General features: G+C 36.4%; 1 protein-coding gene across 5 annotated transcripts in view; it reads right to left on the bottom strand.

Annotated features, from left to right (window-relative positions):
* Positions 1-12,437, bottom strand: part of TMEM116 (transmembrane protein 116) — a 36,968-nt gene that overhangs the window by 12,711 nt on the left and 11,820 nt on the right. For all 5 annotated transcript variants that reach the window (XR_824212.1, XM_010828605.1, XM_010828603.1 and 2 more), the window contains 4 exons: positions 5,009-5,113; positions 2,909-2,958; positions 1,743-1,826; positions 983-1,121 (listed from right to left, as the gene is read on the bottom strand). Coding sequence is in view for 4 of the 5 variants with exons in the window: in XM_010828605.1 (XP_010826907.1) it covers positions 983-1,121; positions 1,743-1,826; positions 2,909-2,958; positions 5,009-5,113 (378 nt within the window). In the remaining variant the exon portion in view is untranslated. The remainder of the gene's footprint in view (positions 1-982; positions 1,122-1,742; positions 1,827-2,908; positions 2,959-5,008; positions 5,114-12,437) is intronic.

The raw sequence follows: 12,437 nt of genomic DNA, 5'->3' as shown, positions 1-12,437 counted from the left end.
GTTCACTATCTGCTGACTAAAAAAGAATCAGAATGCCAGTTCTGAATGCCCACTGAAGTCTGGGTTATTCTGAAGGAGCAAACAGGAATCCCCAGGGTCTCATGTTTTGGGAGACCTGTCTCTCTTGTCAATCAGTTCTAAGTGAAAACCATCAAGGCCATTTTAACATAAAGTAGTCACTGTGCTTTCTTTACCAAGTCACTGATTTGATCAAAGCTACCTCCATAACTTACTTTTGAATTATCAAAGAAAATACTCCACAATTGCATTTCATTCACACATGCTAGGTATGCTAGCAAAATGAAAAAATTTGTGGGATAAAGTTGGTCTACAAACATAATTTATAATCCCTGAACTAGCATGTAAAGAGGAGAAAACGATACTGAAAAGTAGATTTGGCAAATAAAAAGTCATATTTCCTTGCTTACTGATTTTGTCCTAGGCAGTTATATATAAATAACATATTGTTCCACAGATGATTATTTGTCCATCATTCTGATGATATCAAAGGAATATTTAGTAACTGTATAACCACTCTGTACTTTAAACTCAGTTAGATATAGGATAAGTGCAAATTTATATTCAATAAAGAACCGAGAAAAGAAAACTCTAATTATTTGAAAAATAAAAGAACATGTTCTGTGCTCCAGAAAATCATACTATATAAAGAATATACTTGACACATACTAGTTTTCTGGTCTGGTCCTTCATGAGGATCCACAGGAACACATACTAGTTCTAGAGTGAGCATAATTCTCACCTAATGAATACAGGCTCTTTTCCCCACTTATCATTTGACCTTGGGAAGTACAAAAAACTGAGGAAGTAATTAAATTATCAATATGTACCAGTCACTTTCTTGTTTCTAGGACTATAAGAAGTGCCTCTGTACCACATCTTTCCCAGGCAGGCCCAGAAATATTGCACCACCTCACCCCACCCCATCCCGCTTTCCATAAAGACAGACAGGGAGGTACAGTACCACAATGGTGAAGAAGCTGAGTACAAAGCTGGCCAGGAAAATGATGAGCCCATAAAAATAAAGTGTGCTACAGACTGATGTGTTGGCAGAAGGCAGGAGCTCAGCCATGGCTGGTGGTGGTGAGTATATCAGGATACACCTAGGAAGAGAATCAATGGTCAGGAGTGTTGCTACAGGTTTAAGACCAGAGAGATAGCCATTTGGTGCAACAAAAGTTAATGAGTATGTAATTTTACTTACGGAGAAGGCAATGGCAACCCACTCCAGTACTTTTGCCTGGAAAAATCCCATGGACGGAGGAGCCTGGTAGGCTGCAGTCCATGGGGTCGCTAAGAGTCGGACACGACTGAGTGACTTCACTTTCACTTTCCCTTTCATGCATTGGAGCAGGAAATGGCAACCCACTCCAGTGTTCTTGCCTGGAGAATCCCAGGGACAGGGGAGCCTGGTGGGCTTCCGTCTGTGGGGTCGCACAGAGTCGGACACGATTGAAGTGACTTAGCAGCAGCAATTTTACTTATCATCTAGCTAAGCCTTGTCCATAATATCTTGTTCCTTCTACTGAAACATTCTCATTTAGTCACTTTATGTCATATTTCTACTTAATGTATTTTTAGCCTTGACTATAGCCCTTATCCATAGCCCATGTAAAATACAAGCACCTTGGCCAGCATGGATGTACAAAGTGTTCTTCCATCTTTATTTATAGAAAAGAATAGGTGTAGTCTACCATGAAAATGATAGGTTTGTTCTTACTTACCTGTGGCTCTGGCTGAAGTTGCGGAAACATTCACTGACATTGCCCAAACAGAATACAGGTACCATCAACAGTAGAGGTATCAGACTGGGAGGAAAAAAAATTATCACCCTAATATTCAGACTTTTTTATGCCTTTTTACCTGTGCAAAATATTCTCCTATCCTTCTCCCAATACCATTCCCCTACCCACTCTTCATGAAAACCTACACATTTAATTTCTTCAAGAAAAATACTTCAAAAACTTTAAGTATACTTTCATTTCAAGTTCCTGGTGAAATGAAGCAGGAAATGCATTTTATATCTAGGTCAATAAAATCTAACAGACTTTCACAGAGAGTCTCTGGGAACTGTGAGCTTCCCAGGTAGCAAAGTAGTAAAGACATAAGAGATGTGAGTTCAGTTTCTGGGTTGGGAGGGTTCCCTGAGCAGAAAATGGCAACCCACTCCAGTATTCTTGCTTGGAAAATTCTATGGACAGAGGAACTTGGCAGGCTACAGTCCATGGTATTGCAGAGTCGGACATGACTGAGTAACTAAGCATGCACTCTGGGAGTTGCATGATCAGATTAAAAAACCAAGTGGGTCAAAATGAAATGAAAAATCTATCAAGGACCTATGTGATCTGTCCATTCCCTAAGAAATTTTCCAAAACACAGCCTTAAGCAAACAGTTATTTATCCAGCTTAATATATGCAGATTCCTATAACTGGAAAAGATCCAGGAGTAAAAGATTACAACGTCTAAAATCAACTCAATGTGACCATCACTTTAGGTGAGATACAGATCCTTTCTGAGTTTAGTAAAAGAGTCTCACCCAATGTTATAAAGGTGAATAAGTTCTTGAAAATCATCTATTACAGCTTTCATGATATATGAAAAGGAATCAGAAGTCAAAAGACTTAAAGGAAAAATATTCACTCCAGGTCACATACAGTTAACGGCAGAACTGAGGCTAAAACCCAATCTGTAACTTCAAATTGCTTGCCTATTTTACCTGGGAAAATGAAACCAGTGATTACACATTTGTTGCTTCCTACTCAATAAAGCTATGTGAGGACCAAGGAGTGACAGAATGAATGGAAATAAGAGCTCTGTCCTTTTAACTGTTCCCACCTGGACCCAAGAATAATGAGTCTACACCATGCTAGGAAGGAAAAAAAATCTTACCTGGACAAAATGATGGCTATTTGACCAATTCGGCAGGTATAATCTATAACCTATGAAAATAATAAATGTGAGTAATGTCTTAGGATATTGCCAATCATATTATAATACCAAGTCATCACTTACTATTTGATAGTACAAAAATTCCCAATAGCAGGTTTGCTTCAGTTAAGCAATATTTGATAAAAAAGTAAATGAAATGAATAGTTCCTTAGCACTGAAGATAAAGAGAATTTATCTGTATTACTGTATATTAAAAAATACACCAGTAGCCACAAAGAGGGCCTGCAGAGAGTAGCTTAATATAAGATTTGGATACCACAACAAATTTTCTTAAGAAGAAAGGCAAATATGAAATCACACAGTAAATCTTCATCTTCTAATAACTGCTCAATCCTCTCCTCTTTTAGATCAAGGGAGGTGTAAACTGTTCAGACCTTATAGGTGGAGTAAAAGTCTATGTATAAGATGACCAGCAGAACCATTAACAGCCCAGGGTTAGTATAAGAATCAAAAAAGGCACCTTGAATATAAGACCTATCTAGAAGATAGGAACCCATATTCCCTGCATCGGAAGGTGGATTTTTAACCACTGGACCATGAGGGAAGTCCCCCTGCACTTCATGTTTATGATGAAAAATTGAGGCCCAAGAAAGGAAGATGATGTGCCCAAGGTCATACAGGAGACAAATGACAGAAATAGGTTTAGAGGACAGATCTCCTAATTTACTTCCAAATGCTCTTTTCACAATGCTATAATATCACTTATTCATTCAACAAACATTTGCTGCATTTCATCATGTGCATGACAGGATACCACTTTCATTTGTTGTAAAACTGTAGGCTTTGGAAAAAATATGCTGGGAGGCTTTCTAGATTCACTTATTCCATGGTGCTCTTGAACAAAAATTCTCCTTCAAAAAACCATGACAGAATGGATAAGGCATAAATAAGATGACTAGAATACTGAGTAAGATAAAATACACACAAAGACAGTTAAAGAAATGAACATTGCTAACAACATAAAAATGTATTCTGCTAAATCACCTAGTGATTTACTTAAAGAATCAAAAATAAGGAAGTACGAGTACTATACAATGGAATACTATTTAGCAATAGAAAGGAATGAATTACTTATATACAATGAATGAACTTCAAAAGTATTATGCCAAATAAAATAAACCAGACACCAAAATATTTTGTATGATATATAAAATCTATATGAAATGTCCAGAAAATGAAAATCTATAGAGACAGAAAGTGTATTAGTGGTTGCCTATGGCAGGGTGAGCCAAACATAGAGACTGAACAACAAGGGCAGGACAGGGTATGGAAAACAAATTAACAGTAAATGTGCATGAAGGATTTTACTGAGTGAAGAAAATATGTTGAAACTGATTTATGATAATTTTACAACCTGGTAAGTTTACTTTTAAAACCACTGAATTGTACACATGAAATAGGTGAATTATATATGTAAGATATGTATACACAGAAAAGGATCCAGGTATACTGACTTATTTACCAAGTGTTCTCTTCTCTTTCTGCAATGCTAGACAATGTCCACAACTCTTTTGTGACTCAAAGAAGGAACAAGTTGCTTCCTGGATCTTGTTTTCTAATTACCATGCATTTATTCCTCTGCCCTTCTGCAAACCAATATGTGTTACACACACATACCAACAAAACACGTCAGAGCACAACACTCTGCCTTTCCAATACCCATAACCCAAATCCCACGTTAGCTAGCTGGGCATTTTCCTACCTGCTCACCAAGGTCGTCTTCTTTAACAACAATGATGGATTGGCATAGAACCAAGAAGGATTTCCCTTACTGAAAGGAACCAGGCAGGAATGGTAATACTGTAAATAATGTTTCCTATAATCAAATCCTGTTGGTGGTGGTGGTGGTGGCAGCAGGGGTGGTGATGGTGGCAAAAGAGTAGAGAAATCATGTCAACAGAGTGGAAACTCCATGAGTTTTCTCTTTTATTAGCTCCCATGAATTCACCTAGTCAGTGCTAAGTGCTAAACTATTTGTCAAAGACATGTGGATTTGTTTTAGCATACTGTTCTTAACTATCTGCTCTGAAGAAAACTTACCAGTGAAAATGTCCTCTGTGCACTCTGGCTAGGTTTCATCCTCAGTTCTTTGTACAGATACCAGATATAATTGATGGTGTAGAAAAATGAGGAGATGTACAATACCTAGATGAAAATCAAAACAACTGATCATACCTGTCCCACTATGGCTTCTTTCAATTTATTTCATTATTTCCTACTGTAAGAATCCTACCTACTGGTCTATTAGTAACTTAGCATCTAGTACCTCTATTATGCAAAACTGGGCCAAGTCTGAGAATTCAACCCAGGCCTACCTAAAATATGTCCCAGCATCCTTATTTTATCCTTTTGACTGTTCAGAGGAACCACATTATCCACCTCCTCTCAGTCAACTGTTCAATTTTTATGAGGATATCAGAGAATCTTTTTCTATCTCATTTTTTAATTGAAAAGGACATCAGAAGGGTACAAACAAACTTTTTTACAAAACAGAAATCACAGATGTAGAAAATAAACTTAAGTTTACCAGGGGATAAGGGGTGGGGGAGGGATAAATTGTGAGATTGGGATTGACATATACAGACTCCTATATAAAAAGTACTTAACTAGTAAGGACCTACTGTATAGCACAGGGAACTCTACTCAATACTCTGTAATGGCCTATATGGGAAAAGAATCTAAAAAAACAGTGGATATTTGTTTATGTATAACAGATTCACTTTGCTGTATACCTGAAACTAACACAATATTGTAAATCAACTATACTCCAATAAAAATTTTAAAAATAAAGAAAAGGACATAAGAATTTCCATTTCTAATAATGAAAGCCTAGGCTATCCGAACCAAACTTTCTATTCAAAAGAACTAAACATGAATATTTTTTTAATCTTTAAAAACATCAAAGAGCTGACAAGATTGCAACAAGCCAGCAAGACAAAAATCCAAGAGAAGGAACTTTTGCTTCCATCTTTGATGAAATAAAAGGAATAGAATTTGCACCTCAGCCTTAAAAAACTAAAACCTGGACAAAATACATGAAAACACCCTGTTTTCAAACATCGGATAACAATCAGTACAGAACAGTAATCCCTAAAAAAATAAAAACAAACAAGTTGAACCCAGCTAACCAGCTGGGCAAGGTGAGTGTGGTGAAGGGGAATCCAAAAGAAATAAGCTGTCTGTGAGTTCAGAGAGATTTCAGTGTTCATGGAGGCCAAGGCAGCTAAAATGTGTGAAACAAATTATGAGAGAAGAGGCAGATACATAGAGACCTAGCGCTCTGGAGGTTTGCAGAGGTACCTTCGAGTTTTTGGTTAAGTATTAATCTATACACATGGGAGAGAAAACCATGAAGAACAGAGAAAGAAGCACTAGAAAGGAGTATGTAGAACAATCTTCAAAAAAAGAATCCCTAAAGGAATAGTTTGTGTCTCCATAAGCCAGTGTGGAAAGACTTCCTAATCCATAGGCTGAATGGCAGTATTGTAGAATAATAATGTAAAATCATAAGAGTACTGCCCTACTAATCAAACCAAATTAGCTGTACATTAAATACTGCCCTGCTGCTGCTGCTGCTAAGTCGCTTTAGTCGTGTCCGACTCTGTGCGACCCCATAGATGGCAGCCCACCAGGCTCCCCCGTCCCTGGGATTCTCCAGGCAAGAACATTGGAGTGGGTTGCCATTTCCTTCTCCGATGCATGAAAGTGAAAAGTGAAAGTGAAGTCGCTCAGTCCTGTCCCACTCTTGGCGACCCCATGGACTGCGGCCCACCAGGCTCCTTATTGCCTTAACTAAGCTTAAAAGCAAGCCTTCAAAAAAAACAAAGGATCAAACAAATGCAGAGTTAACTACATTGAAGACAAAACTCCTGAATTTAAAGGGGATTTATATGTATATATAAAACCTAATACTCAACAATATAAAATCTATAATATCTGGTGTGTATTAAAATATTTTAAGTCATGTAGATAGGCAGGAAATTATGGCCCATAATCAAGAGAAAAATTAATCAATAGCAATGAACCCAGAAACAACATAGATTATAAAAATTAGGGGAAAAAAGTTAAAGGAACTATTGTAAATATACTCAGTATGTCCAAGAAGGTAGAGGAAAGCATTAGCACAACACTGAGAAATGAAAGGTATAAAAAAGATCCAAGTTGAAAGTCTAGAGATGAAAAATATATGGAATTTAAAACATGGAAAATTAGAAACTGCAAAAAATTAGTAAACTTGAAGACACAGAAATGGAAACTAAAATGAGACACCTAAAGATAAAAGATTTTGAAAAAAAAGGAACAAAACTTCAGTAAGTTATGTAACAATACAAGCAGGCTAATAATCCCTAATATGGAATTGGAATTCCAGCAGGAGTAGAGAGGAAGGGAGGAAAAAAAATATATTTGAGGGAATAATAACCAAAAATTTTCCAAATTTGATGAAAATACAAACCACCATGTCCAAGAAACTTAATAAAACCAAACATAAGAAACATGAAGAAACCATATCAAGGTACAACATAATCATGAAATTAGATGTCAAAATCCTCAACAAAATATTAGCAAACCAAATTAAACAATACATAAAAAGGAACATACACCATGATCAAGTGGAATTTATCCCAGAATGCAAGAATGGTTCAATACCCACAAATCAGTCAATGTGGTATACCATATTAACAAACAGGAAAATGAAAATCATGATGATCGCAATAGATGCAGAAAAAGCTTCTGACAAAATTCAATATCCATTTATGAAAAAAACTCTCCACAAATTGGGTATAGAGGGAACATACCTCAATATAATAAAGGTCATGGATGACAAAACCACAGCTAATATCATACTCAACAGTGAAAAGTGGTCCTCGAAGATCAGGAATAAGACAAGGGTGCCCATTTTCACCACTTCTATTCAACAGTAATAGAAGTCTTAGCTACAGCAATCAGACAAAAAAAAGAAAGGCTTCCAAGTTAGAAGAGAAGAAGTAAAATGGTCACTATCTGTAGATGACATGATACTACACATACAGAAACTTAAAATCTCTACCAAAAAACGACTAGAGCTCATCAGTGAATTCAGTGAAGTTGCAAGACACAAGACTGATATACAAAAATCTGTTGCTTTTCTATACATTAATAAAGAACTATCAGAAAGAGAAAGCAAAAAAACCAATTCCATTTAAAACAGCATAAAAAAATAAACTTAACTAAAGAAGTGAAAGATATATTCTGAAAACTATAGACAAAGGAAATTTTAAATGATACAAAGAAATGGAAAGATACACCATGTTTACGGATTGGAAGAATTAATATTGTTAAAATGTCCATAGTATCCAAAGCAATCTACAGACTCAAGGTAACAATCTCTATCAAAATACCTAGGAGAACTAGAACAAATAATCCTAAAATTTATATGGAACCACAGAAGACCCAGAATAGCCAAAGAAAGCTTGAGAAAAAAGAACAAAGCTAGAAGTATCACATTCCCTGACTTCAGACTGCAGTACAAAGGTAAGTCATCAAAACAGTATGGTATTGGCATAAAAACAGGCACATAGATCAATGGAACAAAATAATGAGCCCAGAAATTAACCACACACTTTTGGTCAATTAATCTATCAAAAGAGGCAAAAATAAACAATGTCAAAAGATACTCATCAATAAGTGTTGCTGGGAAAACTGGACAGCTATGTGTAAAAGGATGAAATTCAAACATTTTATCACACCATATAGTGCTTCCCGTGGTGGCTCAGCAGTAAAGAATCAGCCTGCCATGCAGCAGATGCAGGTTTGATCCCTGAGTCAGGAAGATCTGTGCAAAAGGAAATGGCAACCCACTCCAGTATTTCTGCCTCAGCAATCCCATGGACAGAGAGCCTAGTGTGCTACAGTCCAAGGGATCGCAAAAAATTGGACATGACTTAGCAACCAAACAACAACTATTATGATCACACCATATACAAAAATAAACTAAAAATGGATCAAAGACCTAAATGTAGGACAGGAAACCATAAAACTCTTAGAAGAAAACATAGGCAGAATACTATGACACAGAAACATTTTTTAGGATGTCTCCTTATGCAAAGGAAACAAAAGCAAAATAAACAAATGAGATCTTATTAAACTTAAAAGCTTTCGCCCAGCAAAGCAAACCATTGAGAAAAAGAAAAGACAAACTACAGAACAGGAGAAAATATTTGCAAATGATATATCCAATATGGAGCTAATATATGAATATCTCATACAACTCAATATCAAGAAGCCAAAAAACCAAATTTTTAAATGGGCAGAAGAACTGAATAGACATTTTTCCAAAGAAGACATACAGATAGCCAACAGGCACACACAAAAATGTTCAATGTTGCTAATTATCAGGATAATACAAATAAAACCCACAATGAGATATTATCTCACATCTGTCAGAATGGATATCACCAAAATGACCACCAATAACAAATGTTGGTGAGGATGTGGGGAAAAGGAGAACCTTAGAACAGCTGGGAATGTAAACTGGTTCAGCCACTATGGAAAACAGTATGGAGGTTCCTGAAAAAAATATAATTACCGTATGATCCAGCAATTCTACTCCTGAGCATATATAGCCAAAGAAAAAGAAAACAGTAATTTGAAACGACAGTTTCAAACTCCAATATTCATAGCAGCATTATTTATATAACCAAGATATGGAAGAAACTGTCCATCAACCAATGAACAGATACAAAATATGTGGTATACAAATAAATAAATAAACACACACACACACACACACACACACACACTAGAATATTACTCAGCCATAAGAAAGAATGAAAATTTGCCATTTACAACAACATAGATGGAACGGGAAAGTATAATGTTTAGTGAAATAATCAGAGAAAGAGAACTACTATATGTTACTACCTATATGTGGAATCTAAAAAATAAAACGAATTAATAAATATAACAAAACAGAAACAAACTCACAGATATACCTAATAAACAACTGGTTGTGCTAAGTTGCTTCAGTCCTGTGTGACTCTTTGGGACCCTATGGATTATAACCACTTGTTTATATTCTTGCCTGAAATATTAACAAGTGGTTACCAGTGGAAAAAAACAGATGAGGGAGGGGCAAAAAAATGGGTAAGTGATGAACAAGTACAAGCTACTATGTATAAAATAAACAATATACAAAGATATATTATACAGCACAAAGAATATAGCCAATATTTTATAACTTTAAACAGAGTATAATCTATTAAAAAGTGAATCACTATGTAGTACATCTGAAACTAATAAAATATTATGCATCAATTATATCTTAATTAAAAAAAAAGAAATTCTGACACATGCTACAACATGGATACACCTTGAAGACATTAAGCTTGGTGAAACAAGCTAACACAAAAGGTCAAATACTGTATTACTCTACTGATATGAGGTACCCAGAGCTTCCCAGGTGGTGCTAGTGGTAAAGAACCTGCATACCAATGCAGGAGACAAAAGAGACCTGGGTTCAATCCCTGCATTGGGAAGATCCCCTAGAAGAGGGCATGGCAACCCACTCCAGTATTCTTGCCTGGAGAATCTCCATGGACAGAGGAGCCTTGTGGGCTATCGTCCACAGGGTCGCAAAGAGTTGGACATGAAGAGTCAGACAAGAAGCAACTTAGTTTGGTATTTGGCAAAACTAATACAATTAGTAAAGTTTAAAAATAAAATAAAATTAAAAAAAAAAAAAAGAAGCAACTTAGTACACACATGAGGTACCCAGAGTAGTCAAATTCATAGGTGGTTACCAGAGGCTGGAAGGTTCAAGAAATGGAGAGGTATTATTTAAAGGATACAGAATTTCAGTCTGGGATAATAAAAATATCTGGAGGTGAACAGTGGTAATAGTTGCACAACAATGTGGATGTATGCTGCTGAACTGTATACTTAAAAGTTGCTAAAATACTAAAGTTTGTTATGTATTTTTACCAAAACCTAAAATTTTTTAACAGTTAAATGGAAAACTCTATGTTAAATGTGTTTTACCACAATTTCAAAAACTACAACTAATTCACTACATAAATAAACTACTGTGTTTAAGCCCTCTATAGCCCATCCCTACCACTGATTGCAAACAAAAACTATCTGGTAAAAATATAAAAATCAACTACTTGAGGACTGTGAAAAGTAAACAAAAGCAAGTGGATTACAGAAGAGAGTCAAATGTGAAGAAGTGAACTGCACAGAAATAAGTTTCCCAAACTTTTTCTCACAGTTTTGCCTCAAAGGTGTGCCCGGATCATGCTGCTGCTCAATGTAGGCACCTAACACTCTAGTAGAAACCCATCCTTTAGGCTACAGAAACCAGAGAAGGGCTCCCATCAGGCAGGAAGGTATGGAAAAGTATGGGGCGAATCCCAGAAATGATAAGAGTCAGAAATGAGGATGCTCTGATTCTGTATGTGATTCCATAGAAGTCTCAGCCTAATCCCTACACCATGCATGAGCCTGGCAGTCCCAAAACAGCATAGCCAAGGCTTAGAGAAATAGACTGAGATCTGAACCACTGCCTAAAGATTATGAGATGGTAATTACATTCTATATATAAAGAAAAGAAAAATGTCACTGACTCTCATGGGAGAGTATAATCATCAAACGTCAGCTCAGGAATGAGCCAGATGTTGGAAACATCCAACCGGTATTTTTATTTTTATTTTTTTGCTGTCTGTAGCAGAGTTTTATTAAAGTGTAAAGGGATAGAGAAAGCTTCTGACATAGACATCAGAAGGGGACATAAACAGTGCCCCCTCGTTAGTTTTTAGCAAAGCATTACATACTGATTACCAAGCATTTTGAGATAGTTGTTAGTTTTTGGCAAAGCTTTCTATACTGGTTAGCAAGCATTTTGAGATAGAATTGGCACAAAGAGAGTCATCTCTGGCCATAAAACAATTGTCATGAATCTTGAAGACAGGCAGATTTCCAAGCAAATACAGAGGTTCATTAATATAGCTTATTAAGAAAAACATTTTCATGAGTAAGACGTATTGGTTTGCTGAGCTATTAGAAGCTCAAGGCTTGAGAAAAACGAGTTCAGGAGGAACCAAGTGTCGTCATGGAGCCTCCTTTAATCCTGTGTAAAAGAAAGAAAGTCAAGTCACTCAGTCGTGTCCAACTCTTTGTGACCCCATGGACTGTAGGCTACCAGGTTCCTCCATCCATGGGATTTTCCAGGCAAGAACACTGGAATGGGTTTCCATTTCCTTCTCCCCAAGCAGTATTTTTAAAAGCAACTATTTACAATGCATTTAAGGGGAAAAAAAAACAATGCTCAAAATTCTCCAAGCCAGGCTTCAGCAATACATGAACCGTGAACTTCCAGATGTTCAAGCTGGTTTTAGAAAAGGCAGAGGAACCAGAGATCAAATTGCCAACATCCGCTGGATCATGGAAAAAGCAAGAGAGTTCCAGAAAAACATCTATTTCTGCTTTATTGACT

Source organism: Bison bison, unplaced genomic scaffold, assembly GCF_000754665.1.
Source record: "Bison bison bison isolate TAMUID 2011002044 unplaced genomic scaffold, Bison_UMD1.0 scf7180017864495, whole genome shotgun sequence".
Classification (NCBI taxonomy): Eukaryota; Metazoa; Chordata; class Mammalia; order Artiodactyla; family Bovidae; genus Bison; species Bison bison.
The sequence above is the reverse complement of the archived record's forward strand: the minus strand, read 5'-3'. Positions and strand labels throughout refer to the sequence as shown.